General features: G+C 41.3%; 1 protein-coding gene across 5 annotated transcripts in view; it reads right to left on the minus strand.

The window, feature by feature from the left end:
- Positions 1 to 27,741, minus strand: part of erc2 (ELKS/RAB6-interacting/CAST family member 2) — a 45,767-nt gene that overhangs the window by 3,965 nt on the left and 14,061 nt on the right. For 2 of the 5 annotated variants that reach the window (XR_012769495.1, XR_012769492.1), the window contains exons 3-18: positions 26,141 to 26,164; positions 23,382 to 23,816; positions 23,015 to 23,089; positions 20,498 to 20,653; positions 19,511 to 19,678; positions 18,881 to 19,048; positions 17,844 to 17,981; positions 16,077 to 16,217; positions 15,684 to 15,824; positions 13,069 to 13,104; positions 10,625 to 10,827; positions 4,459 to 4,582; positions 4,198 to 4,358; positions 2,806 to 2,953; positions 682 to 1,320; positions 81 to 148 (exon numbers count right to left, since the gene is read on the minus strand). Coding sequence is in view for 1 of the 5 variants with exons in the window: in XM_075461111.1 (XP_075317226.1) it covers positions 249 to 257; positions 682 to 1,320; positions 2,806 to 2,953; positions 4,198 to 4,358; positions 4,459 to 4,582; positions 10,625 to 10,827; positions 13,069 to 13,104; positions 15,684 to 15,824; positions 16,077 to 16,217; positions 17,844 to 17,981; positions 18,881 to 19,048; positions 19,511 to 19,678; positions 20,498 to 20,653; positions 23,015 to 23,089; positions 23,382 to 23,816; positions 26,141 to 26,164 (2,766 nt within the window). In the remaining 4 variants the exon portion in view is untranslated. Of the gene's footprint in view, positions 1 to 80; positions 149 to 188; positions 258 to 681; positions 1,321 to 2,805; positions 2,954 to 4,197; positions 4,359 to 4,458; positions 4,583 to 10,624; positions 10,828 to 13,068; positions 13,105 to 15,683; positions 15,825 to 16,076; positions 16,218 to 17,843; positions 17,982 to 18,880; positions 19,049 to 19,510; positions 19,679 to 20,497; positions 20,654 to 23,014; positions 23,090 to 23,381; positions 23,817 to 26,140; positions 26,165 to 27,741 lie in introns of those variants that run through there. The other 3 variants (XM_075461111.1, XR_012769493.1, XR_012769494.1) reach the window with 3 other exon arrangements.

The raw sequence follows: 27,741 nt of genomic DNA on the forward strand, positions 1-27,741 counted from the left end.
GAAACGACAAATCACAAATGTCACAATGAAGCTCCTTTTGTTGTATATTCACTAGTTGGAGAGAATTAAATATATCTTACCCCTCAAAACAACATTAGAGCTTTGGTTGTCACAGCTAAGATTATGCCCAAATGCCCTCCTCATCATCCTGTTGTCAGCCATGTTATGTATGAAGAAGAGAAAGTGGACAGAGACTGGAATATGTTTGCTTAAGAAACATCACTGGCACATCAGAAATGGTGGAAGATCTAATGCAGCTACAATATGTAAAAAAAAATCATAAAAGTCCAGTATAAAATATCCTTCTTAACAGAATTTATAAGAAACAAAATGTTGAAAAGTATTCAAAAACAGTTGCTTTCACTCACAATATTGTACATGACAAATAGATAATCAATACTGAAACATCAGTGAGAAGGACCAATTTATTTATTTAATTCGATTTTTATAGTTACTGTGGGTGGAGCTGTTTGGAACCACTTTATATGAAGCTTTATAAACAGAGACATCAGGTAATTCTGGAGGGTTGTGAGGTGATTAATGGCAGAATAATACAAGCGAAAGACAAGCTCTGATAAACAAAATTTTTTTTTGTATCAGCTTTTGGACCCGTTTCTAAATTGTTGGATTATTTTGAACATTTTATTATGATAAACACGAAGCATCTGGGTGACATCTAACCTGGTCTGGGGAGGGGCGATGACCAGCAAGTGGGGGTCCTCTGGCCGGTCCTCCTCGATGGTGAGGCGATGGATGACGTGGATGCTGGGCGTGATGTGGGTGCTGAGGGTGCTGAGGGTGCTGTGGGTGCTGAGGGTGCTGAGGGTGCTGGGGGTGCTGAGTGTGCTGAGGGTGAGGATGCTGAGGATGTGGTCCTTGTTGGGGAGGGCCATGTGGGTGCTGAGGATGAGGGTGCTGTGGAGGGGGATGTCCATGTGGGTGTTGTGGTGGATGCTGGGAGTGCTGTTGGTGAGGGTGCTGAGGCTGTGGGGGGCGTGGGTGCTGCTGGTGCTGGGGAAGTGGCTGAGGGTGCTGAGGGTGAGAGTATTGGGGCTGTGACTGTGGCTGCTGGGGATGTGGGTGTTGTGACTGCTGGGGATGTGGGTGTTGTGGCTGCTGGGGATGCTGCAAGTGCTGTGGGTGTTGTTGGTGTTGGGTGTGTGGATATGGGGACTGCTGAGCATGGGGAGCGTGGGGGTACTGGGGCTGGGGCTGGGCCTGGGGCTGAGCATGCGGAGGCTGAGGCTGATGGTGAGGGGCGTGTGGATGATATTGCTCGTCCTCATAGTTGTCAGCTATCAGCTTCATTCTGCTTTGTGTCTGCAGGAAGAGGAAACCGGTTAGATGATGTTCTGCAACTGTTATAAACAACATTATTGTTTCTCAGCGAAAGGGGAACAACCTCGCTCTGATTAAAAGTTACTCTTAGCAATTAGCTGAACCACAGTATGGAGCTGCTTCCTCAAGTGATCTTTGCCTACCGACTCTTCCCCTTGACTAGTGGATGTTTTCCTGCAAATACACATTGCTGTATTTGTATTTCTGTTGCTTAAATTCTGCAAAGTTCTAAGCTGTTTCACTTTAAAATAAAGAAGTAAGAAGAAGCCGCTGCAACATATTTTATAATTAGCAGCATTGTCAGTCATGAGGCAACTTACAGGTGATGGGTTTGCTGGGCGAGGGGCACCATCTACTGGAGAGCGCTGTCACAGCAAGTCAAATTTATCATGTTTTTTTGTGTTTTTTACAAGTTATCTCGAATTCATAGGTAACTTAATTAGCATAAAAATTAAGAGGTAAAAGTAGTTACATGACCAGTAAGATACCAACAGACAAGAAGAGAGTTTAGATTAAAACAAAGTTAGTTTGTTGGTATTTATCGTTTTTCATTTCTCATGATTTTGTACCACGGCGAACATGGGTTAATAATGATATTAATTATAATGATAATAATCTGAAGGATTCACATTCTTCCCAGACCATTACTCATTGTGGTCTCTGAGAGATTAGATCTCAAAATATTCTGAGTGGGCTAACTGTAGTTAGAGCTGTCTGCTTGTAAATGGATCATTAAAGCAATACAATGTAACTTCTCAAAAAGCCCACCATGGAGCTCCCCATACAGGCTTGGAGGTAATGTACGGTTACACTGTCATAAATACAACACCCTTTCGCTTTCACGTTTCACGTTTGTTGATGAACCGGCGAGGAGTCTGAAGGTGCAAGCTATGTCGACCGAGAAGGTAAGAGTAATCAAATGTACCTGGGTGTGTGAGAGGGGTCTATTTGTTTTTGCGGTAGGTGTGCCAGAAAGCAAGTCGAAGTACTTCCGCTCAGCTCCCGGGCCGGTCCAGCAAAGTTACATAGCGCAGTTTTTCCAACTCAGACCCCCGAAGGGCATAGGAGACAGGCCAATCGTAATATTAAAACTCATTCTAGCCGCACAATTTTTTTCAAGCTGTTATTTTAAGGTAGAAATGTTACATAGTATTTATTTAAGGATAAATGTTATTACCAGATTGAGCTCTTAAAGAGTCAATACATCAAAACCACCAACAAGTGAAATGAATAACATTGATTATCTGGCATGTGTCAAGGCGTGTGAGAGATTAATTTGAACAATTTGCTCATGAAGTTAATGTGATGTGAAAAATACAGCATTTGGGAAAAGCACAACAACTGATCTTGTGTAGTAGCCATGAATGCAACAACCTCCATGATGAAGTAGCTAGTTGCTTCTAGCAGCTATACGACTCATTTAAAGTGCAGTGAAAAATCTCCTGGACCCTGTGAAGCAGTACTAACATGTTGTTTGAGCTGGTGCATCAGTTTGTCCCGCTCCCTCTTCAGGACCATCACCTCCTCCTGGGTCTTCTTTTTGTTGGAGGCAGACAGTTCAAGTAGTGCAATATTAGCATCTTTCTCACTGATGGCTGCCAGGAGAGCTTGTTGTCTAGAAGAAAAACAAGATTATTGCATTACTGCATACTTGCAGTCAATAAAAACTATTTAGCTATTTAGCTTTTCGTGCATGCAGTAGGTTTTCAGATTTAAAAATGCCGCAGTCCCATCCATCCATTATCTATACCGCTGAATCCGTCGATCGGGTCGCGGGCGGGCTGGAGCCTATCCCAGCAGTCAATGGGCGAGAGGCGGGGTACACCCTGGACAGGCCGCCAGTCCATCGCAGGGCCACATAGAGACAAATGAGACAAACAACCATGCACGCTCACACTCACTCCTAAGGACAATTTAGAGATGCCAATCAACCAAACATGCATGATTTTTTGGACAGTGGGAGGAAGCCGGAGTACCCGGAGAGAACCCACGCATACACGGGGAGAACATGCAAACTCCACACAGAAAGGCCCCAGCTGGGTGTTGAACCTGGAACCTTCTTGCTGTGAGGCGACAGTGCTAACCACCACACCACCGTGCAGCCCTTGCCGCAGTCCCACCAAACTGAATTATTCTGAATTCTGAATATAACTGAATATTAGAGGAAACTGCTCCTGAGATGCTAGAAAGGCCTCATTTGTAGTAGAGGCTTTTTGTTTCTCACTTATCTACATCACCATGTAGCACACCATGTAATACGTAGCGATATAAAACAAAGAGTAAGCAGCTGCCTCACACGCTGTAATTTTTGCCCTGAACAGCTGTCCAATCAGAGGAAATGTGGCTCTTAAAAGGGACAGGAACTAAAATGGAGCATCTCAGACAGAAGCTGACAAGAGGTGCTGCCCAAGGGTACAGTATGAGAACATTTCTGTTTATCTGAAACATCAAAACAGGTAAACCTTGTTTAATAGATCCCAATCATGTCGTTCTGAACTTGGAAGCAAGCATGAAATTCTTTAAAGGAGACAAATGATAAATCATTGATTACACACAAAGATTAGATCGCTGTGTTAATCTCCACAGAATGGCATAAAACATTTTCAAAGACATTTTAGGAAAAATAGGCATTTGCTTTCTTTATGAGAAGCGTGATAAAAGGTTGATACCATTGTTGCATCTCTTTTCCCAGGAAGCCATAAACAGCGGCATAGTATTAAACTACATGCCCAAACTATCAACTCGCATGTCTTCAGGATGTTATTTTTGTGCACAGCCTGAGACGAGTTTCAGGAAGAGCATTAAAAAAAAGTTTGCGAAACTGTTTGTCTTCCACGCTGAACTAACAACAACACTTACTTCATTTCAAGGATCTCCTCCAGCTGTTTCCTTCGCTCTTGTCTCATGTTGGTGAGGTGGGTGTCCCTCTCTTGTAAAGACTGCTGTGTGGAGGAGAGACGCTGCTTAGTGGCATCCAGCTCCTGCCTCGTCCTTTCCAAGGTGTTCATCATATCCTCCAGCTGACAGACAACGAGTATCATTTGAAAATACACATTCTTATAGTAGCCTCACAAGCACTTCACTATCAATGCTACATATTTCTTAAGAATAAATCCTCACCTTTAAGTGGTGACCACCGTCTAAGGAGCTGTCCTTCCGAGAGTCCTGCCCCAAGCCCTTCTTGTCCCCTTGTGATCCCAATTTAATGTTTGGGCCCTTCTTTGTCTGATCTTTACCTCCTTGCCTATAATATAACAAAGATTTAAAAGCATTTACACGTCATGCTAATAGAAAATGCCAAATAGTATTTTGTTTTTTTCAAAAGGAAGCAGACACAAGGGAAGAGGGTACAGTATATACCCCTAAATCATACTAAAACACGAGAGGTAAACAGGCAGAATGAGTGTATCGGGATTGTCATGTGCTTTTTGAAGAAATCTTGTCTCAAAATAGTTCAGCAGTACAGCATCAAGGCATGAGTATCGCATATGAAATGATAGTCTCATGTCATTGTTGAGGTAGCTAACAGGTTTCAGCAGGTAGAGAGGTTTTGATGCCAGCAGGGAAATTACTTACCTCGGAGCTAAACTGCAGATAGGGAGAGGAAAGGGTAGAAGACAAGAGGATGATGGGACAATTGAAGAAAATATTGGAAGCAGGAAACAAAAGCACACAAAAGAAAAAGTTTGAAAAAAGAGACATTAGAATGAGAACGTAAAGAAAATACCACAAGAAAACAAAAATACACTGAACCCAGAGGAGATCACGTTGTGCTACAATCATCAAACAACATGAGCGATTACAGATGCCCCTGTTGCAGATGCTGCTCAGCAGGCTGACACAGCTAATGCAGGATGCACCTTTTCTGAAAGACATGGAACTGTGTGCATCTGCTGCCAAGCCTTGGGGTGGCAGACATGCGGTCAGACAGGCAAAAGTTAGGCGGGCAAAAGGAGGGGGGAGAAGGGCAGGTTTGAGTGCTGAGCAAACGGAGGGGAAGCTAACGCCGATTTGATCAAGTAAGGACAAAGGTAGTAAGTGGACCAGTTTTGAGTGCAGGGTTTTTCAGACAGAGGAGACCCGACTTAACCGACACACTTCAGGAACAAGGGTTCAGTCCAGACCCTACCTACAACAGCACCTCACACTGAGCACAAGTAGACCCGGAACACAGCAGCTCCAGTCATGCAGGCTAGGCTGATCATTTTCTTTAGTTAATTTTCCTTTCTAGGAGAGCAAGCTATGCAAGACAGGTGGGGCAGGTTGGGAGGCAGAGCAGGGAGGTGGTTACTGGGAGGAAAATTTTAGAAAAGAGAAGCTGTCAGGTGACGTTAATAGGATGAAAAAGTCAGTCAGGTGCAAGGGTGACAGAGATTTAGAGGCATAGGGTGGGGTGGGACGATGGGTGTCTTGAATGAGAAAGGGGGAAGCATGCCCATTGCAGGAGGAGGCCTCAGCTCTAACATCAGACACTTCCTACATTAAGCTACAAAAACAGCCATCACCATAAAAATATATTTATATATAAAATGTGTGTGTGTCTGCAAATGTATTACTGTGCAGGCTATTTAAAAAAAAAGGGAAAAGAGGGTAACATCAACTACAATTAAAAAGGAAGCAAGATCAGTCGGAGCAATCACACCAGGTTCTACAAGAAATAGGATGCAAATACAACCCCAGCTCACAAACAGCTGAGGTGATATGGAATATGCAAATAAAAAATACAACGATTCTTCTTCTTTTTATGCTTATTTTTTCCAGACTGTTTGAACCCGAGATGTTTTTGTTTTGTTTTGTCACTATCATTTAATTTGTTAAGATACATCCAAGTTTGCATTTCAGGCCTGCAAAAATGGGGCAACATTAATGTAGGAAAGTTCATTTACTCTTTAGTGCAACTTTAGTGCTGTCTTCAAGATGTTAAATCCACATTGTGCACACATTACAGATGCATTGGAGAAGAGGAACGTAATTACTGTACTGGCCTGCCTGTCTGCAGTCCTGACATGTCTAAAAAGAGAACGTGTGGAGAATTTCTTACTTCATAAAATGCAACAATGACCATGTGCCACTGCACACCTTAAAGTAAGATATGATTGCAGGGAGAATGGGACCAAATAACACCAGGCATGCTTTATCTCTCGGTAGCTCTTTTAAGTTTTGTGAGAGATAGTGGCAACATTACAGTGGTAAGAGATTAACCGTCCAAACTTTTTTTGTAATGTTTTGCTGATCTGAAATAAAACAGTAGATGCATATTAAGAACTGAAATGAAGTTGACGACACAAAACTTGAAATATCTTGGGTTCACACCATCTGCAGTTAAATAAAAGTCAAAGTAAATGTAAGAATCTTTTTTGTTGTTGTTTTTAGTTTGTTTTATGTTTTGTGTAAATTGTAATTTTTTTTAATATTCTCCCTTTTTCTGATTTGGGGTTGCAGTATTAAATACAATGTAGCATTAATAGCATTATTAGCTATACATTTTCGATAAGGGTAGAATTGTAGCTGGTAGCCTAAAATGTGGTATGTTGCTATGTGGTTCCTTGGTGTGGCTGACTTTGACTTTGCCATGCATCTTGACACAAGACATGCAACAGGGATCAAGAAACAAGAAATCACAGAAACACCACAAAATATATGCCTGTCTCGACATATATTAAAAACAGTGCGAGCTGATGTGTCATGCTATGATATGATATGAAACTAAAATCTTTGCTGCATTATTTTTTCTGTCATCAGTGCTTAGATAGATCATTTTTATTGTCAACTTGCGAAAATAAACATGCGGCACAAAAGTCTCTCTGTCACACACATTTTTTAAACACGCACGCACAAGCTGATAAAAAGCATTCATGGAGCAGTTGTGAACAGTTCACCACGAAACAAACACATGCTGAAGAATCATAGGCAAAAATGAATCCAGGGATCTTTGTATCATCTGGATAAGTAAATACTGACAACACATAGTATAAACAGAGTTTTTCTTTCTGATACAAAGATCAGTGAATCCGTCAGACAGCAGGTAGATCCAGGCACACAGGTGAAACCAGATGAAGTTGCAGCAGTTGCAGTTGGAGACTTTAATCACGCAGCCGAGCTGAAGTGCCAGGGCAGAGCACTCACTTTCCCAGGAAATCCCACACCATGCCCCCTATCTGCTGGGGGGCAGCGGACACAGAAGGGAGCGGGTCAGGGGGAGCTCTGCCACCGGTACGAGGGGTGGGGCGTGGGGCAATGTGAGGGGGGCTGGTGTTGGGTATAACAGAAAGAGTTGCAAGGGAGATGGAGGAGAGATTGAAAAATCAGAGTCAGGTTTGAGAGGGGAAAAGGAGGAAGTTGACAGAGGTTGGAATTGATCAATGGCAGAATGTACAGAAAGAGACAGGAGATAGAAAAGGAAACGGGGCGGAAAAAGTGGGTAAAGATGGCGAAAAAAAGGACAAGAATACTTCATTAATCACACACTGCTTACAAATTAAGCACTCAAAAAAGTGGCTCCTTTAACTAAATGGGAAGGGAAGTTTTAACGGGCTGAAATACAGGGTGGTGCAGGGGAGAGGGCCTGTCACTGGGACATAGTAGTGGTTCTCAAGTTAAATCAGTTCAACCGGTCTTCATGTTAAAGTGAATCCCGTCTGGGTTAAAGGGATAGTTCGCCTCTTTTGACATGAAGCTGTATGACATCCCATATTAGCAATATCATTTATGAACATTGACTTACCCCCTGCTGCGTCCTGTGAGCCGAGTTCCAGCTGATTTTTGGCGTTGACGAAGGTAGTCCGGCTAGTTTGCTGGGGTCCCGAAAATAAAGCGTTTTGCTTCTCAAAACAATATGCGTTCAAAAGAGTAATACATTTGCATCACAAAAAAGTTCTCCAGAGAAAGTCAGACCTCACAATCGCTTGGCGCTATTTCTCTCTCCCTTCGTATCACTACGGGCTGTGTAAACTGTGCAGACTGAAGTGCAGACCGAGCACTCCCCTGCTTCTGAGCAGTAAACACTGTAACAGGTGCGGCTATCGCTAGGTGGCTGAACGCATTGATATGAAGGGAGGCAAAAATAGCGCCAAGCGATGTGAGGTCTGACTTTGTCTGGCTGGACGATTTTGTGATGCAAATGTATTCCTCTTTTGAACGCATATTGTTTTGAGAAGCAAAACACTTTATTTTCGGGACCCTAGCAAACTAGCTGGACTACCTTCGTCAACGCCAAAACGAGGCTGGAACTCGACTCACAGGACGCAGTGGGGGGTAAGAAAATATTCATAAATGATATTGCTAATATGGGATGTCATACAGCTTCATGTCAAAAGAGGCAAACTATCCCTTTAATAACAACAATCTCCAAAACAGGCCCAAAAATAATGGCTCCAGAGTGGAGACTCTGGAAAAGTTACCGCACAAATCAAAGCCTGAAACAGTTGCAAAGCTGAGCAGTGTTTCCAAACAGGATCCTGTACAATTGAACAGTGATGCGTTAAAAACTGTAGCTGTAAACACTGTTTGAAAAGCCACCTCCAACAGCAATTGTGAATGCTATTCTATGCAGTGAATTGGGCTGTGTTCACAGATGCGACTGGCCATGTTAAAACATTAAACAGCAGGAAAATGAGAAAGGCCGAGTTTGTGAGCTTACGCTGCTGATTTAACTTCACATCAATGCTGAAACTAATCTCTAAATGATTTTCTCTTGAATTAAGCAGACTAAATCGACACTTGCTCTGGATTTTCAAACAGAACATTTGGTAACATGTGGTCACAACATTGTAGAAGGTCGGGCTGATCTCCACGCCCCTGCCCACAGCCCCCGACTTCGGCCATTCTTTGCTCTGGCCGAGCAATTAATTAGCTTGGTGGCTCTAATATGGCAGCAACACACAAATGAGCGAGTTAAGCACTGAGTTAAGACCATGACCGCATCCAGTGCAGTACAGCTTGATGACTTCATGATGTCACAACTGGACATGACATGAAAATGACGGTAAATGTAAACCAACCACAAAAATAAAACCACTAAAAATGACCACTTATGGAACTCCAATGCGCCACATGAACAGCAATAAACTGAAGATACTGGTTACAAGAAACACAACTATGAGCCAAAGGCTATGATGTGGCCGTTACACTCCCTCGAGCCCCATCCACATAAGGCCAATCCCAAAACCATGTGCAGATCCTGGATGGGCCCTGCTGATATCTAAATGGCTCCTGAAGTGTCCTGTCCAGTCAGTTGTGGCTTGACTGTTTAAAGATAAGTAAAAAAAAAAAAAAAAACTGTGGCCTATTAAACACTTACTTACTACTACGGCAATGCAGCATTTATATCACATTCATGTCTTAAGGGAAATAAGACCATTAAGGAGAAAAAATTCTGAGCTGGATGTTGATATAAAAGTATTAATGAGATGGGAACTGGTATTTATGTTGAGACATAAAAGCAGCAGTTCCAAAAGGAGAGGAAGGCAGCATGAAGGCCTATTTCATTTGAACCCATAAGCTAGAATTTCCAAGTTCTAACAGGAAAAATCAAGTGTTAATTTAAAGTGCTTTTGGTCACCCTCTTCATATGACTTTCTCAGATAACAATCCAATGAAGCAAATGAAAAAAACAAATGAACAACAACAACAAAACTTTTGTTTTAATCTTGTTATTCCATTGCCTTCTCCAACTGTCTACAAAACCTTGTAATCCCCACCCCACCTCCATTTCAAACTAACAAAACTAAACACAACCTAAATTAAATAGTATTTTTCTTAACAGCATTGTATTTATCTGATGTTATTTACAAAAACGTCGTAACTCGATTTCAAATTGATTATGGAAACACGTTAAATTATTATTATTCACATTCAATTATCTGATCATATTCAGAGACAAAGTGCAAACTTTGACAAGACGGTTGTCACTCATTTAGAAAAAAGTTTTGGTTTTGTAAAAAAAAAATCTGAAAAGTTGCCTTTTTGGACAAGGTTTCTGCCTGACAGCAAGACAATTATATCCTGGCTGGTGAAATATACGTAAACCCTGAAAAAGAAATCACATTGTGAATGGACTGTGGACATGTACTTTTTTGACCCCCGAATCAGTAAAATCCCAAATCTGTCACTGACTGCACAAAACCCACAGGAGCAACAGCATCTGCTATCGAGCTTGACTGGAATTGTTTAATAATGTCAGAATTTAGCTGAACAAATACATTCACCTTTGTGTGACTTCAATAGTAGACATCTAAGAATTTGAGACTAAATGTACCTGCATATTTTAATGGTCATAACTGGTTACCTTTCCAACTCTGCAATCTTCTTGTCCTTGTCATTCTTCTCAGTCTCCACCTCCCGCAGGATGTCCAGAAGTCTCTCCACCTCTGTCTGAGCCTTGCTTGCTTCGTCCTTGTAGTAGCCCACCTCCTTTTCCAGCAGCTTCACTCTATCCACGTACTCTGGGTTTCCCCTGGAGCCGGACTGGTGCTCCACCTCGTGAGCCTTCTGCATCCACACACCAAGGACAGACAAATACGCACACGTCCGGTTACACACCAAGTCTGAATTAGAGTCAACACAGCCGTGCAGTGCACTTATTCGCTGTTCCCTTTCTCTCTCTCGCTGTCTTTCTGAACAAGCAAAGGAGAGTTACTGTTGTGGACCAGGGCATCATTACTGGAGCTGGCTCATTAGCTTTAATAGAGCTATTATTTAGCTCCATTTAAATGGACCTCTGAGACTCGGACATTTCGCACTCGGTCAGTATGAAAAATGCTGGACTGTGTATTATGTGCTTCTACAGCACTAACACTAACAGTATCATAAAAAAGGCAAAGAAATCTTTGATCATTCTGGTTATCTGTCACTAACTAGCTAAAATCATAGCTCTACTTTTTGGTCATAGCAGACAGACCTCACCATCGCTCACTCATCATCAACAGTCTGTAACTCTCCATGAAGTACATTATAGTAACACACAACAACCTTGAGGTAAAACAAAACCACATATGTTGCAACGTTATACAGAGCCATCCACTAAAGTAATGCAGTGATCTCCAACCACAGCGGATACCTAAGCTACTCGCACCACACTGAGACAAACGGGAAGCGTGGCAACACTGACGACATGCAACAAGGTTGACCAACTCATGCAAACCCAACAAAGCTGAACAGTCTTTGCATTTACAGATCAGAGGTACGCGGAAAGAGTAGCAACAGCAACCAACTAAGTAAAGTTTAGGTTTACATTAGTAAGCTTGTGCAACAACAAGTAGTCAGAGAAAACTAGAATGATTCAATTGTGAATTAACATTAAATCATGTCAGACCCTCAAATCACTGCAAATCACAAATTAAAACTAGTTAAAAGGGAGATTTACTGGACAAAAAAACTGGGCTCCATACAGCCAGTAGGTTTACATAAGATGGTGCTGTTATGTACTAGGGTTTGTATTTTCATTATTTTGATGACTTCAATGCTTTAAGTCTTTTCTTAAATTCAGTTTTTTAAATTGATCTGCTATGCTAAAAGCTGACGCAGTCTGATGCTTATATTTTTGGCACTATTATTTGCCTAATCTGTTCGATAGTGTTAAAGAAAAACTGAGCAAAATCTCTTAGGCTGAAGAGGCTATCTGAACTTGTCAAAAAAGGAGGATGATGGGTGATGGCAGAACCGCGCAGTTACTGGTGTGGATATCGATCACCATTCATGAAAGTGTAAGATCGGATATTGGCGATTGTCGTTCATTATGTTTGTACAGCAAAACATCCTGAAAAACAGGTTTTCTATGTAACGCTGTAACTGATTTTAAGTTAGAAAAAAAAATATGAAAGAAACCAATACATATTTGGTAAAAGTCTGTTTTCAAACTTTGACAAACGTCTGCATTTTGTTCTGCAGGTGTACAGCATCGCAAAACACGAGGAGGCTTGACTGTAGGTCAAGCTCTGTGACTTCTACTATATATCTAATAAATCTTTGTGAACAGGCTGTCATTTGTTAAAACCTTGCAAACTGAATTTCCCCATGTTTCCTCTGCAGAACAAAGCACAATTATGTTGCATTTAGGATCAGTGATCACATACGCTAAAATTGCCCTGATGAACATCTAAACTAAACATTTTACAGGTAGACTTATCACTGCTGTTTATCAGACTGAGTCTTTTATTTGAATACTTTTTAAACAGCAGAACTGTTTTTAGTTTAGATAAAAACAAAAACCTAGAATAGATAACAACCGCAGAGCTAAGGAAAAAAAACGCAGAAACTCTTAAAGTAAAAGGTTCTGATTGAAACTGTTTGAGAAGAGTATAATAGTCATTTAGGAAGCCTTATCAATGGTTTAGTTATTCACAGACCAGTATATAACTAAAAGGATATTCCATAATTATCAAAGGTCGAATGAGAATTTCTTTGGAAATGTTTCAACAGAAAGTATCTAATAATGTGGCGATAGAGCAAATTCCAGCTGACAAAAAACCTGAATACTGAATATGTCGCACTAGTTTCACCACATGTCACACACAACAGACAGTTACAGAAAGAGTACATTGCACAGGACTCTCAGCGCAGTGTAAAGCTCATTATATCAGTACAGTGCAATGGGCAACATGCATGTGGGTGGAAGAAAAGCAAAGCCTGTGCTGGGATTTGCCATGATCACCATCTAGCGTATTTCAGAGAAGTTGTCAGTGTCCTCATGCTTTCAATATGTGCCTCACAGAGCTGGAGAGAGGAACTTACGGGGTTGTTCATGTGACTGAATAGCTGCTCAGCTTGCTACATTGCAAACAGATGGGGTTGAGGAAGGGACAAGGGACGGATGGGGGTCCAGGAAGAGTAAATGTTAGGGCGTAGTTTGAGCCAGAGGAGATAACAGCAGGATCAGACATGTTACAACATGTTTGACAGACAAATAACACAGTTTCAGTACAGCATATGTCGTTAAAGGTTAACAGCAGTGCAACACAGATAACTGCGGTGGAACATAGACAGGGAGAGTCTGTGGATTATGGAGACCGAGAAAATGGGGGGTGGGGGGGGGGCGGGTATCTTAATGGACTGTCTGCTCTGTGCAGCATCCTAACAAAGAACGGCAGTGTGTTACAGAAGAGGAAGCATGATGGTCGCCATTATCTCAATGAACTGAGCTTTGTAAAAAGCCTGCTCATGTTCCTTGTTCAGAGAAGATTACAGACACATTATCAGTACAGGTTTTTGCATTCATATTGTATCTGTTGGTCACTTAAAGTTGCCCTCTATGAATATACAATACAATAGCTGAATAGCAGGAATGTCTGCAGCAAAATTACTCTGAACATTTTCACTAAAAATAAGAAGAAATGCAATTTTTCTCAAGTTTGCACCTGTGTCACAAATCAAGAGGTCCTTTATGTCACGGTAGGCTTATGCTCTTTCTCCACAGCGAGCGGACACACAGCTTTTGGCTCTCAACTTAAGTTTGGCACAGTTAAAGAGGAACATCTCTATCATCTTGATTCAGAGCAGAGAGGCTCTCAACAGTTCAACTAAAGATATTTTTGCTTTAACAGAAACTTTAACTAACTGCTAAAACATTTTAGAAAATATGTGAAACATTCATATTTATTAAACATCCTTTTTCCAGTCATGGTACATTTGCGGGTGAGAGTTCGAAACGATGTCACCACAATTTAAATTTCAGCATAAAACATGATCTTCTTTGTTGTTAAAGGCTTCGAAGCCGCTGCTAAATCAACCGTGTGATTCCAACCCCTGTAATTAATTATAGACTATAATGTGTTTTTGTTATGAAATGGTAACTGTTACACACTTTATGGCACCTTTTTAACCTTGTCTCGGTACTACAAAGCGCTTATCATGTTTCTCATTCACACTCTATCTAATCTAAATATCAGATCACACGCTGATAAACATGTGAGGTTCAGTGTCATGTCCATGGACACTTCAATAAACACAGAGACACTGGACTCAAACTGCCAACCTTCTAGTTGAAAGGCCACCACTCAACCAGCTGAGCCACTACTACAACAAAAACGACTGACTTGTTTACAAGAGTCCCACTATGACTTTTCTTCAGATGCACATTGTACTGTATCCGAAATAATCAACAATCAATGATAAAGAAGTCCCTATAGAAATGAATGGGAGGAATGTTCTGAGCTGAAGCATAATTGACGTTCAACAGAGAGAGGCAGCAACCACAGTTGTCGCTGCTTAGGCATAATTTTTTCATCAAAACATTGGGAAAAAATGTTTCCCTCTTATAGAGTAAATCTTTAAGCCAACGGACAGACACTTTTTGTTTTTTCGAGCCTCAAAATGACTAAAGACTCAAATACAAAATCAGAGTAGAAAGTGACTCAGTTTTTAACTTGCCCATATGTTCAAATGACATATTTTTTTACATTAGAAACACAAATGTCACACAGATAAGTGCAGGAAAGTTTCCCTCAAGGTGGCAAAACTGCATCATTAGGAGTTTTGTTTCCCCCTTTAAATGTCAGTGGTTTTATAGAATTTTACACATAAACTCACCCTCGCAACCTGAACTGCCATTTTAATATACTGCTGATAGACATTTGATAATCAAGAGTTCATATCGTACCTGTGGTGTTAACACACACTTGGAAAGATTGTTTCCTCCACCACTGGCACCCTCTATATTTTCATTACCCCCTACCCGAACCAGGGTTTGCATCCCATTCCTGCTTTTCTTACCTCTTTTATTTCTTCCCCTACCCGAACCAGGGTTTGCATCCCCACCCCGCTGTGACTGGTGTGCAGTCGGTGAGAGGCTGAGGTACCTGACTTATCGCACTTACTCTAGCACTAGTTTTGCTCTTAGCTGTTTGGTTTTGGAAGGAAATGCACTTATGATTTCTTGTGACCTGAAGTTCTTTTGCCTACCGATGTTGAACGCACTTATTGTAAGTCGCTTTGGTTAAAAGCATCTGCAAAATGACCGTAATGTAATGTAATGTAATTTAGCTTAAACCTTTGATCATTTAGCAAGAGACAAAATAATATGATAGCAACATGATAGTTGATGATAGCACCTAGTTCATTTCAAAATTATGCCAGCTGGTTTGTTAAAATACCAAGAGCTCCTGATAAAGTATTAGTATGTGATGTTGGGTATGCGAAAGTTTTATTTGTACAGTACTGCAATCTGCCTGTTATTTCTAGCAAAAGAGAAAAATATGGCATCAACCGAAGCAGCGCATCTAAATATGAAACATTTTTTTCATTTAAAGATTTGGTTTAAACATTGGTAGTTATCTGTTTCATCAAATCTGAATCAAAGCTCCACATTAAATGGTGTTGATGAGCGAATAAACACTGAGACACACGCTTACCTTCTGCAACTGCGTCTCCAACTTACTACACTCCTCTTTTTTCTGCTCGATGGCAATCTCCAGTGACTTGAGCTTTGAATCCTTCTTGAGTCCAGAAGATGCCAGGGATGATGCGTGTTCTTTGAGGTCGATGAGACTGGACTACAGGAGGAGAATCAGTACATACGGTTAGCTCACGTTGAAATCCGACAACGTGGTGCAGTGTCAACAGGTGGAAGTAGGCCACAGTGCCTGCTTTAGGCCACTGCTTTAATATATAATGGCCTTCTGAAAGAGTAAGTTGCATTCTGTTCAGTGCAGGAAAGCAGAGGAATGTGAAGGTACAGGATGTGTACACAATACACAGTCATGTGGAACGCTACTAAAACTTTTTAAGGACAGTCTGTCACCGACCTCTTTCTCAGTTAATTCTATCTGCAGGCTGTTGACCTTCTCCTTCAGGTCTTTGTTCTCCTTCTTATATGAATCCACTTCTCCCAGGCGCTCTCTGTCTTCCCTCTCCCTTTGGTCCTTTAAACGCTCAATGATTCTCTCCTAATGGATGTTCACACACATAAACACACAAGCATAATATTGTTAAACATGCTTAAGCATTAGGGTCCATGTTTATGAGGTCTTAAGATTTGCAGAATTAAATAATAAACTTTAAATGATGCTCTCAAGAGATCACATGATTAATCACAAGCAGAAGATTTGCATCTTTTCATTCGTTTTGTTTTTAGAGCCTTCCAACTTCATGTTAACTGTATGACCACAACTCTCATCTTCATATCCTATGTAGCAATTCACATGAAATCATCATGAAACTATTGCAGTCATAATGATTATAAAAGGAAATACGATCAGGTCTAAGTTAAATGTGTAATTACAGGACACGAATTTGGACTTATTTAGGAAAAAGGATGAGAAAAGGAAAAAGAGTTGTAATTTTCTTCCACTGACCATAAACTGCTGCTATTTTTCTCATGTTAGAATTTCATTTAGTTTGATCAACATCGTTGATAAAGCAAGAAATGTTGCATGTGAAAAAGCACCATAATTTGACACGGAAACGTGTCTGACTTACTGACTTACTTATTATTTAACCTGTGAACCAGCTCTCACTCGGTGTACAGGGAAAAACGATCAGTATAAAAGGGCCCGATACCTCAAACTCCCAAAGGACACCATGAGGGATGCAGAGGTAAGCCACAAAACACATGTAAGACTGGTTGAGCAAACTCCCATGCATCGTCCAGTGTCCTTGTGAGGGTAAAGAGCTGTTTCGGTGTTTCACGACCAGGGCAAAAGCCACATTTTTCATCCTAGACTTTCCCATAGAAGCTGTCACAAACTTCTACGTGAAGCTGCACAGGCATGTCAGATAGTGCAACAACATCCACAGCTTTCAACAACTCCGGGTGAATCTTACCCTGCCGCCACAGAGCTGTTTAAAAAAAAAAGTGTCTGTTCATGTCCACCAGTATGAACAACACACCGCCTGCTTCATTATAAGTGCTAAAATATCAGCTCGAATCCTTTCTGGGGTTTTTTTTCACCAGAGATTATATAGTTTTATCAAACATGTCTGTATGCTCTATGTGAAGCTGCCAGAAGCTTGCAGCTAACCTGTTAGTGCAAAGATTTGACACAAGAAGAAAACAGGTAACATAATCCACAAGATGATATAAAGTTCACAGATGAAAACTATACAAAAAATTGAGGCAAAGAACAAGCTTATTCACATCCATCCATCCATCCAAACACGCAAACTCCACACAGAAAGGCCCCAGCCAAGATTTGAAATAGGAACCTTCTTTCTGTGAGGCAACAGCGGTAACCACAACACCAACCATCAAATAGTTTGATACTTGCGCTCAATAAAACCAGTCTTATTTCAGGACATCCACTGGGTGAATATGTTTCTAGGCTGATAAAAAAAATGTACAAAGCTCTGATTTCTGTCACCCTGCTGTCAGGAGCTATCTCATTGTGGCAGGAAGGGTCTGCTCTCTTCAGATCAGGGCACCGGGACAGTGGTCGGAGGTTTTAAATTCGCCTTAATCCGCGTCCGAGTCCACAGTCCATTTCTGACCATGAATGGGAATTTTACCAGCCCAGATACTGACATTTTTATCCAGTGCAACCTACATCGGATAATGCTCCAACCCTGTACTCTACCTTCTCTGACAGTGCCTCCTCCAAGGTGGCCAGGGCAGTATCTGTGTTACTGGAGTCGGTCTGTAGAGATTTGATCCTGTCCTTGAGGTTTCCCAGCTGCTTGTCTTTGTCCCGCAGCTGCTCCTGCAGGTTCTCAATCTGACTCAGTGTGGAAGAGAAGAGGAGCATGGAAGTGTGAATAACAGTAAATATCATGGTCTCTAGTTTAGACAATAATCTAAGGTTTATATAACAGTCAGACTTGGAGAAGAAGTCTTTCAAGATTAAATGTGATGGGCATTTAGAACAAAACATGTTCATTTAATTACAACATCACAATAACACGTTCAAAAATAAAAGAGTTAGAGTGAATAAAAGAGAGTCCAATAAAGAGTAGAATATTTATCCAGATGCTGTTGGTGGGTATATGGGAACTAAACATTCACTACATAATGTTACAGTGGAAATGTTACATGTTGTATTCACAGGCAGGCCAGTTTACCACCTCTAGACTCTTTTACTGTGGAGCGTTGCCGTCAGTGACTTCAAACAACACTCTGTTTTAGTTACATATTACAGAACATCAGAACTTTTTGGAAAAGAAGGTTATAAAGAGAAACAACTAGAAATAACCACATCAGGAGATGAATTTAGAAATTGCGGGAAATGACTACACAAATGAGTGAGCGGGTCAGAGAGAAAGAGGGAGTAGCACTCTGTGAGTATTTATAGCATACACTCACACTCACTCACACATACTAGAGCCAGTGAGGCAGAAATCTCTTCCTGCTGGTCTTTCTATGGACACTTTTCCGTCCGTGAGTACAAGAGACACGGTCACCTTTATTGGCAAGTCTAAGCACTCTGTTTGTATTTTCACAGAGCAAAATTCAGAGCACTGAATCACCGTTTATTTAACATTTCTGATGAGATCTGGTGTAAAATGACATCACACGCCATCACCGCACGCCTCAGTAGAGTCGACAAATAATGAAACAATCTATTTGCAGGTTTAATGAGAACATTTTCCTCAGCCTTAACATTTCCTTGAGTCTCACCTTCTTCTGCAGGACATTAATCTTCCTCTCCTTGACCTCCAGCATGTCCTTCATGTCCCTGATTTCTCCAGCGAGAGTCCCCTTTTCCTCTGTCAGATCCTGAAGCTGCTTGGTTTTCTTGTTCAGAAAGGACTCTTTCTCCTCCAGACGCAGACGTAGAGCATCCACCTGAGCACCACACAGAAGTCCACAGAGTGAGCGTACTTGGAGTAAAATAGGTTTGAACAATGTTGACTTGAGGCTGTTTTTCAAAAAGGGGCTTGCTTTAAAAAAAGTTGCCGGAAAAAGATCATTTATTTAAAGTTCTTATCTAAATCCCCATGCAGCTGCAGAGAAAACATGCGTGCCAGGGGAGTGTCGGAAAGTTCAGTGTGTACATGACAGTAACCTTAATGCTGCCACGGGTATTTAGCTTTTTGACGTTTTTTTTATTTGACAGGACACTTTCTTAGGTGCTGACCTGAGTTACAACACACTTCACACTCCCCAGAGTGCTGCATACAATATGCAGTAACAAGCCCTTAGCCTCTGAGCAAGCCTATTATATGGTCAGTTTGGCCATATTGGGGTGAAATGTTTGTGAGGCTGTGTTTTGTTAAGTTGACAAGCAAGCGGAGGGATTTCTATTACCTCTGTTTGCAGGATGGCAGCACGTTGCTCCTTGGCAGTGAGAGACTCTTTGAGCACCTCGATATGCTGTTTGCAGTCGGAGTTCTGGTTGTTGAGAGTCTCGAGCTTTGTTTGCAGAGCCAGCAGCTCTGACTCTTTCTTTGACAATTCCTGCTTCAGTTGGTCAATCTGCACAGCAAAACAAAACGCACATCTTCACAGAACCGGAACAAAACCAGAGTTTTTACCATCATGACATAAGCCCGAGTAAGAAACCTCCTCTGACTGAGCAGTGAGCAAGTCGTTAAAGTTTTTGCACTATTTTCATCAACACGCTTTTCTCTCATTAAAAATGCATTTGGGACCGACTCCCCTGCATTCATCATATATTATACATTATCTCTATTCATGATTGATGAAAAGAGCTCTAAAAATAGAGTAACAAAATTGTGGCTGCTCTGCGCCTGGTCTGCGAGTATGGAGACTTTGTAAACACAGAGATAAACCTCTGAGGACAAACTAATGCCCAAGAGAACTGCAAACACATACACCTTGACTCAAGCACAGATTTTCAGCAACTACGCATGAGACTTATATAACTCCAAAGCTGACATGTACACAAGCTTACATCACAGAAAGGTAAGGCACGTGAGTTCAGTTTAATGAATCTGATTGTCTGAATTTACTTTGACAGCTTATTTACACTCTCTGAACATATTTCACATTGCAATTTAAACTGCCCACAGAGCAATGAAGGATTAGCTTTTACACTTGCAAAACAACTGAGGAAAAGTTTGTGTGCATTCAAAGATTTGCTATTTCTGGTATCCTTGACCCTAAACTCTTCTTTGAAAACAGCTGGTGATGCTCTCTCTGAAGAAGTAGCTTTATGTAACAGATCCTGTATGCACAGGTCTATCTGTTCAATCAAAAATATGTTGGTTTTCCTCTTTTAAGTTGTACTTAACTTAACTGTATCTGTGAAAGCACAATACAGGTGGTCTCTACCTTGGTCTTCATAAACTTGGAGTGGTTCTTGTAGACCTCCATCTGTTTGATCTCCTCCTCTCTGTCCTCTGTGTTCAGTAAGCCGTTTGCCTTCAGCATCTGGATCTCATCCTCCAGATCTCGAATGTTGCGCTCCAGAGAGGCGATTTTTGTGTCCTGCACACAAACAGGCGAAGGAGACACGCCTCAAAACCAACACTGGCATGTCCACAAGTTGCATGCTGCAAATGAATCTGAACTATGGACAAGAGTCCAGGAAACACATAAAGACTGAAAGAAACAAAAAGGATTAAAAAAGACAGAGAGAGTGAGGGGGAAAGGGTAGATATGGAGAATAGAAGAAGCTCTTTGGTTTGGCTCAGAGAAACTGCAGTATCTGTCGGTGAAATCAAAAGCCCTCTACCCAGCTCCATGCAGGAGCTCAAAGGATTAATCACCATTGGGAAATATTGAGCGCACATCCAGCTTGGACGGATCCTCCAGGACCGGAAAGAAACGTGCAGAAGCACAAGGAAGAAAAAGTAACACGCTGTAGCTTTTGCCGTAGTTGCTGGCAGAAAAATGCAGAATCCAGTCTCTGGACTGCGACTGAGAGTGCAGCTTTAGCTTCACGGCTTTTTAAATAAATAATACTACGTCTTTAAGATTAGCCATGGTTCATCTCCCTCTCTAGCAGAGAATAGAGCAACCTTGTTCTTTCCTGTCTTCCTTTCTTTTGATGGCCCTCTTGCTCTCCTTTTTCGTGGCTCTGAACTTATGAACTTCTGGCCGTTAGCAGGGTCAGTCGCAGCCGACTGCAGAAGAACATGGGTAACGTATTATAATACAGAATGAAGGATCTGTGAGGTTACCGTGAATGCATGAGAACTGCACATGTACAAGCACTTCGCCCTGCTGCTGCATCTCACCTTGGTCTCCGTGTTACAAGAAGAGCATCAATGAAGTGACATTGCTGCAACAGACATAAGACGGCGTACCTTCAAAGCAGACTGACTTATTCCATCCACATGTAATCACTGATGCTTCGACCTGGTCAGTTAATCTTGCTGTTTATCTTTCTCTGCATCTGTATGTCTCTCTGTATCTCTATCTCCCTGCATACTGGCCTCTCACTGTCATAAACAACCACACCTGTTTCCATGGCAGCAGCAGGCAGGCTATATACTGTGCTCTGTCTCTGGTGAGTGAGGAGGAGAGGGCGGGAGGGCTGTAGAGCGGGGAGAGGGAGGGTGGATTATTCGTGCTTCCATCAGCATCAACACAGTGGGAGAGAGGAGAAATGCAGGGTCTTCCTCCATAGCACAGGAGGAGGAGAGTAGGCGGGACTTCCCTCACTCTGTATGAAAATCAACAGGGTCCAAGAGCCCTGATGTCACATGACCATGCTGAGGGAGGCTGTGGCTTGCACCTCGCCGATCCAGCCAAGCGAGAGGGGCTGTGTCAGCTCAGCGATGATGTCATGATTTATTTTGAGGAAGTGATGTCAGGCCTCTGCAGTGAGGCTGGTGGTGTCTACAGCGGTTCAGGAGCTGGATGCTTCTGAAATTCTCTACTGTCACATCCAGCTGTTGTACAACAAGTGCTGGTATGAAAACACGTTTTCACCCTTTTGAAACAAATCGCATATTTATATATACACATATATAATATGCATATTACAGCTTTATCTGTGTTAAAAAATTTAAATACTCATAACGTGAAAAATAGATTTTTCTTAAGCTGAAAGCCAAACATGGTGGTGGTGGGTGGGGTCCCTAAAACTGCAATGAGAGTCTATCTCCTTAATTATTGTGTAATGCAGTGTGCATATTTCTCCCAATATTTCAATGCTCATCAAAGTCAACTTGAAGCTTCAGAGATTTATAAAACACCTGTACATGTCCCAGTCCTTCTCAGAGGATATTTTAGACTTACATGTAAATTATTCAATTCTGAGAGTTTTAAGGCTTGCATTAGCAGCAAACATCATAAAGAAGCTCTGCACATCATTTGATAAATATCCTTTGCTATTTTTTAGCTTAGCAGTATGGGTGTGTTTACAAACCATGGATGAAAGTTTTAAATGTAGCTCCACATGTCAAATCAATACTCTTTCAGAATCACATTCAAATAGTAAAATATGTGATGTTTGCAGACAGTGTGTCCAAGAGCTAATTAACGAGACAAATTTGTAATTACTAATCATTGAAAGGTTTGTGGAAAAGTTTGACTTCTTGTTTATGTTTACACCATGGCTTTGTGGGTGTATTCAGTGCAAGCCCATGTGTGAGATGAAGAGATGAGACAGTGCAACTGAGAATCACAATGCCAACAATGCAATCAGCAGGATAGACATCAGCAAAGGCCTGAGCAGAAATTACAACACAAGGCCTGTGAATGTCAATCACAGAAGCAACAGCACACACAATGTCTGCTCCGAGACAATAGAAGATGATAAACGATTATTTCAGGATGCCCCGTTTTGAGGAGCCGCTGTGAGCGTTTATGTTCCAGCTGTGACGTGAATCAAGTTCTTACTTTCATCTCTATAATGGTCTGCAGGGCTTTGGTTTTGCTTGGATCCTGATGCAGCTGATTTCTTCTGTGCAGTTCCTTAAAGAAAAGAAACAAAACAGTATTCTCACCTAAACCAAAAGCAGGACAATCTGGCGACAAAAGAAGAAAATTCACCAATCAATGCATAGTTGTCTCGTGGTGCAAACTGTTTCATGCAACAAATGTGCTCTGCAGTTTTCAGTTTTTCAGTACATTACATAATCCTTGTGATACAAGCAGAGGAGAAGAGTGCGTTGATTCTGCGATACTCAACACTGCCATCTAGTGACAACAAAATAAAAGAACACCCCCTTCTATTAACCTCAGCATAGCCCTGGCCATAATGTACCTCTCGCAGATGGATGTTCTCCTTCTCCTTCTGATCTAAGATAACTTCCAGGTGTCCAAGCTGGGCCTCTGCTTCAGCAATGCGCCTGGCTCTCTCCTGCTCCTCCTCCTCAGAAGCTCTGCCCGGCCCAGGAGGCAGCCCTTTGCTCTGCAGCATCTCCAGCAGCTTCTTGATGGACTCATCTCTGGCACCTAGTGTTTGTTTCTGTGTCTCGATCCTCAGCTCCATCTCCTCCAGGGTCTTTCTCAGCAGGAACAGCTCCTTGGCCTGCCTGTCATGTTCAGCCTGCAGCCGGCGGAAGTTCTCCTCTGTCAGCTCGATGGTGGTGAAATGATCAGAGCCGGAGCGGTTGCCGCTCTCTTGCTGCAGCAGGTGGTTGAGGTCTCGCTGTGTGCGCAGCTCATCCTGCAGAGCCTGGATGGTCATCTGGAGATGCTGATGCACACACACACACACACACACAAACACACACAAACACATGCATGTATACACACAGACAGACTCAGCAATTACTGACATTAATATCAGGAATACACACAATGCACCTTTTTTCATGATAACATCACACATGAGGATACACATATAGGAATACACACATTTGCAGTCGTCTCACACAGTTCTGTAGACTGCTGGTCAAACATTAGGGAAACATTACTTACCTTCATACATCTTGAGAAACAACTAAACTGTGAACTTCTGATGTTGCAAAAAGACATAATGGATTATTTGTTGAAAAAAAATCAAGATAATTCAGTCAATGTTACAATTAAATTTAAAAAAAAATTCTTCTTTTAGAGAAACCACGTCATAGCTGCCAACCCGATTAATTCATAATTGGTGTGCTGAGAAAGACTGCTCTACACATATTGGTAAACCTCTGAATTTGGGTTGCTAACTGGTTAAATACAGAAAAAAGCATGTCCAACAGCACAAGTCTTTACAGCCTGAGAGACATCCTGAGAGACATAGACACAAATACTGTGTTTCAAACCTCACAGGAAGCACTGGGACATGAGGAAAAGGAGTATGCAGCGTATCTGAGTTGGAAGTGGCCCAAACTGTGAAACGAATAACCAGAAGCGACAGTATTCAGCCACGGTAACTGAACATGTGACTGTTTGTGAATACTGTATGTGTGTCCACATGAAATGAAATTATACTGCACACTAAGTCTTAAATAAAGATGGGTTACAAATTGAAGGAATTGATTTAATGAGTCCAGAAGCACAATGGATGCGGATGCTTGCATGGTATAACTAAGCTGTTAACATTCATACATGCTCTGTGGCAATTTGTATCAAGATGGAGAGAGGAAAAAATTGTTGGTTGATGGCAAGAACTTTAAGACTGCTTAACTGACAGGTGCGTCGGTAGGAACAACGACTGATGTGTGATTTTCGATCTGTGGGAAATGTGTCAGTGTAACGTTGGAAATTGTGGTCAGTAGCACTCATTCGATGGCTGTGGTGCTCTCGCATTAGTGTGACATATGAGTACGAACATCCTCACGTAACTGAGGTTGTAAATTGAGGATGTGGTCAACTTGTCATTAAAGTCAGTTCATCCACAATCACATAAACTGCAGTGCATGAACCACTCATTACAAATGTGAATGCAGATACTGAAGAGCAAACACTTCAAACAACCACACAAATTTGGATAAAAAATATATGATCAGATGAGTTTTCTATATTCTCGAGTAAGTAAGTATCGTACATAAGAGGCATTCGCCAAGAGGACACTCGCAGGCTTGAGTGTTTGACCTTAAAATGTGTTTATTCTATGTAAGGTATTTTGCTGGAAAAGTTTGGAAGCACTTATCCCATTACAGGGAAGAATCACAGCTTATCAATGTAAAGTTGCCATTAGTGATCATCTTTACCCTGTGAATGAAATATTTCTTTACTGACTGGGGTGGGCTCTGCCAGAGTGGCAAAGCTCCTATCCATAGGCTACAACGGGACACTGAGTATGTATGAAAATTAAGTGAATCATATCCTAGAGCCTTTGAAATAACTAGATATCAACCTAATCAACCACTTGTGCACGATCCTGGACGGACGTGTTACACAACGGTCTCCACTATTGTCATGAAAACATCAGATGGAGAAAAAACTTTAAACTGTGTTCCATCCTTGCAGTAGAGTTATCAACACTAGTAACAAAGTGACAACAGTGACCTAACATGTAATACCGAGACACCTCGTGCTGTTTCTTCTTTTAATTTGTCACCCATGTGTATTTTATTGTTTGTAAGGATGTTGGCTCTAGGTTTCGGGGATAAATATTTGGGCCGAGTTTCTGTCAAAGATTAACTTTGGCATGATTGACTCAGTGATGTTCTTCCATCACAGAGAGAAAATACAGAACAATCCATGTGCAGAAAAATGGCCCAATTAAGTTTTGAAGCATTCGATCCAGCTTCCTTCTCTGAAATCAAAACAACTTTGCAGGTTGTGGTTTATAGGGTTTGTGCTACTGCAGAGGGGTGGAGCATGACACACGTTGAGGCCGACATAATAAAACAGACCAATCACGTTTTAGTTTCACAGTCTCAATGGGGAAACGTATGACGGTTCAAGGGATAAGGAGGCAGACTGAGAGGAGGAAAATATTTCACTTTCTTTGGGAGGTTAGAGGGTTCATTAAAGAAGAGGTTGTACGGTGCAAAGGTACTGCCAGGTGTCTGAGAAAACACGGCACACTGAAGGTGACTCTATGTTATGCACGCAACACAAGGTGCAAACATAGGGACAAACCTTGGTTCTCCTGGCATCCAGCAGCTGCAGAGCATGGGCAGAATGAACAGAAAAACAAATGTATGTTGAAAACAGAGCATCAGAGCTTGATGCAACAGAGATGGATGATCAACACAGACCAGCCAGATTTAAAATGAAAGCTGCTGGTTTATCAGTCCTCAGACTTCAGTCAGTACAGCATATACACAACAAACTTTTTTCACAGCTGACATTTTGGCTTGTTATAGCAGAAAAGAGGAAAAAAATATTTTATAACCATACCTTCATTTAATTTTACTAAGACACTTTCAAGATGCTGGTACTAAGCACGATAACTCTGGCACGGTTGGAGCAGAGTCTTTTGTTTCACCTGATTAATCTTTTATAACAAGTCAACATGTCTGCCGTGAAAAAATCTTAATATGTACAAATAAACCATGAATTTTTCAAGATGACCTTTCTGGAAAGAGATGATGAAAAGATTTAAAATGGGTTATCCAATTATTCTGACAGACCACAACAATTTTACATTAATTGATCTCAGATTAATTGTTTCAAGAAAATTGCATGTAGCAGCAGTGACTTAAAATGAATAAAATCAGCATGACCAGATGTCTGTTGTCGCGCATCAATGATGAGATCATGTGTTTTTAAAGAGATATAAAAGCCATTCAGTAGCTGTAATAAGTAGATAAAAAGAAAATTGTACATAAATGATTAATCGTTAAAGTGATCTGTGATATTTCTCAAAGTATTTGCTATTTCTTTGCTTATACGATGGCAAACTATCTAATTTTGGTGATTTTCGATAATTTTTTCTACAAAAGCATGACTTCTGAAGATGTTAACATGGCCTTCTGATGATTGCTTTTGCTTTTTAACCATTTTAACATGTGGTAGGCTACATAAATTATAAAAAAAAATGGTTAGGAGATCACTCAAAATACAAGAATAGTAAATTTCCTGGTCGAATCTATGATCTTTTATCATCTATAATTTCTGTGTGAATAAAAGACAAATCCTTGCTGGCCAACCTCTTCAGCACAAGGCTGACATGATACAGTGGGATATGTGCTCTACCACCCACCAGGGGGCAGTGTTTGTGTTAGCAGTGAATGCTGATGAGTCTCCTGCTGGCTGCTGTCATAGCAAACTGTTGGTCACACACCCTTTTCTGACTCACTGCTATTTAGTGCGACAACAGAAATCATGCAGCTCCCGAATGTTAAATTTTCATGCTGAGTCCATGCTGAGTGTCAACTACTGACACTCAGCATGGACTCCTGCTTCCCCATCTCAAATAAATATAACTGAGAATAAAGAAACCAAACCTTAAAATTGGAAAACTTTCTCACTGGCAAACACATTTCCAAAATAATCAAATAACATTTTGCAACTACACAAAGAAAACATGAAATACAGCATTAAAAAAAAGTATTAACATGTTGTTTTATCTTTCTTTTGATAATTACAAACAGAGGACACTTTTGGAGAAAGCACCAGTAAGAGTGAACTGTGGCCATGGACAGAATAAACCCCTGCAAATACTGCTACCCCATTGAAACACCACCCATTTCTGTTTTCTCATGTCTCCTCCATCATTTCTACTCCCTCATTCCTCC

The sequence above is a fragment of the Odontesthes bonariensis genome, chromosome 3 (assembly GCF_027942865.1).
Source record: "Odontesthes bonariensis isolate fOdoBon6 chromosome 3, fOdoBon6.hap1, whole genome shotgun sequence".
NCBI classification, from domain to species: domain Eukaryota; kingdom Metazoa; phylum Chordata; class Actinopteri; order Atheriniformes; family Atherinopsidae; genus Odontesthes; species Odontesthes bonariensis.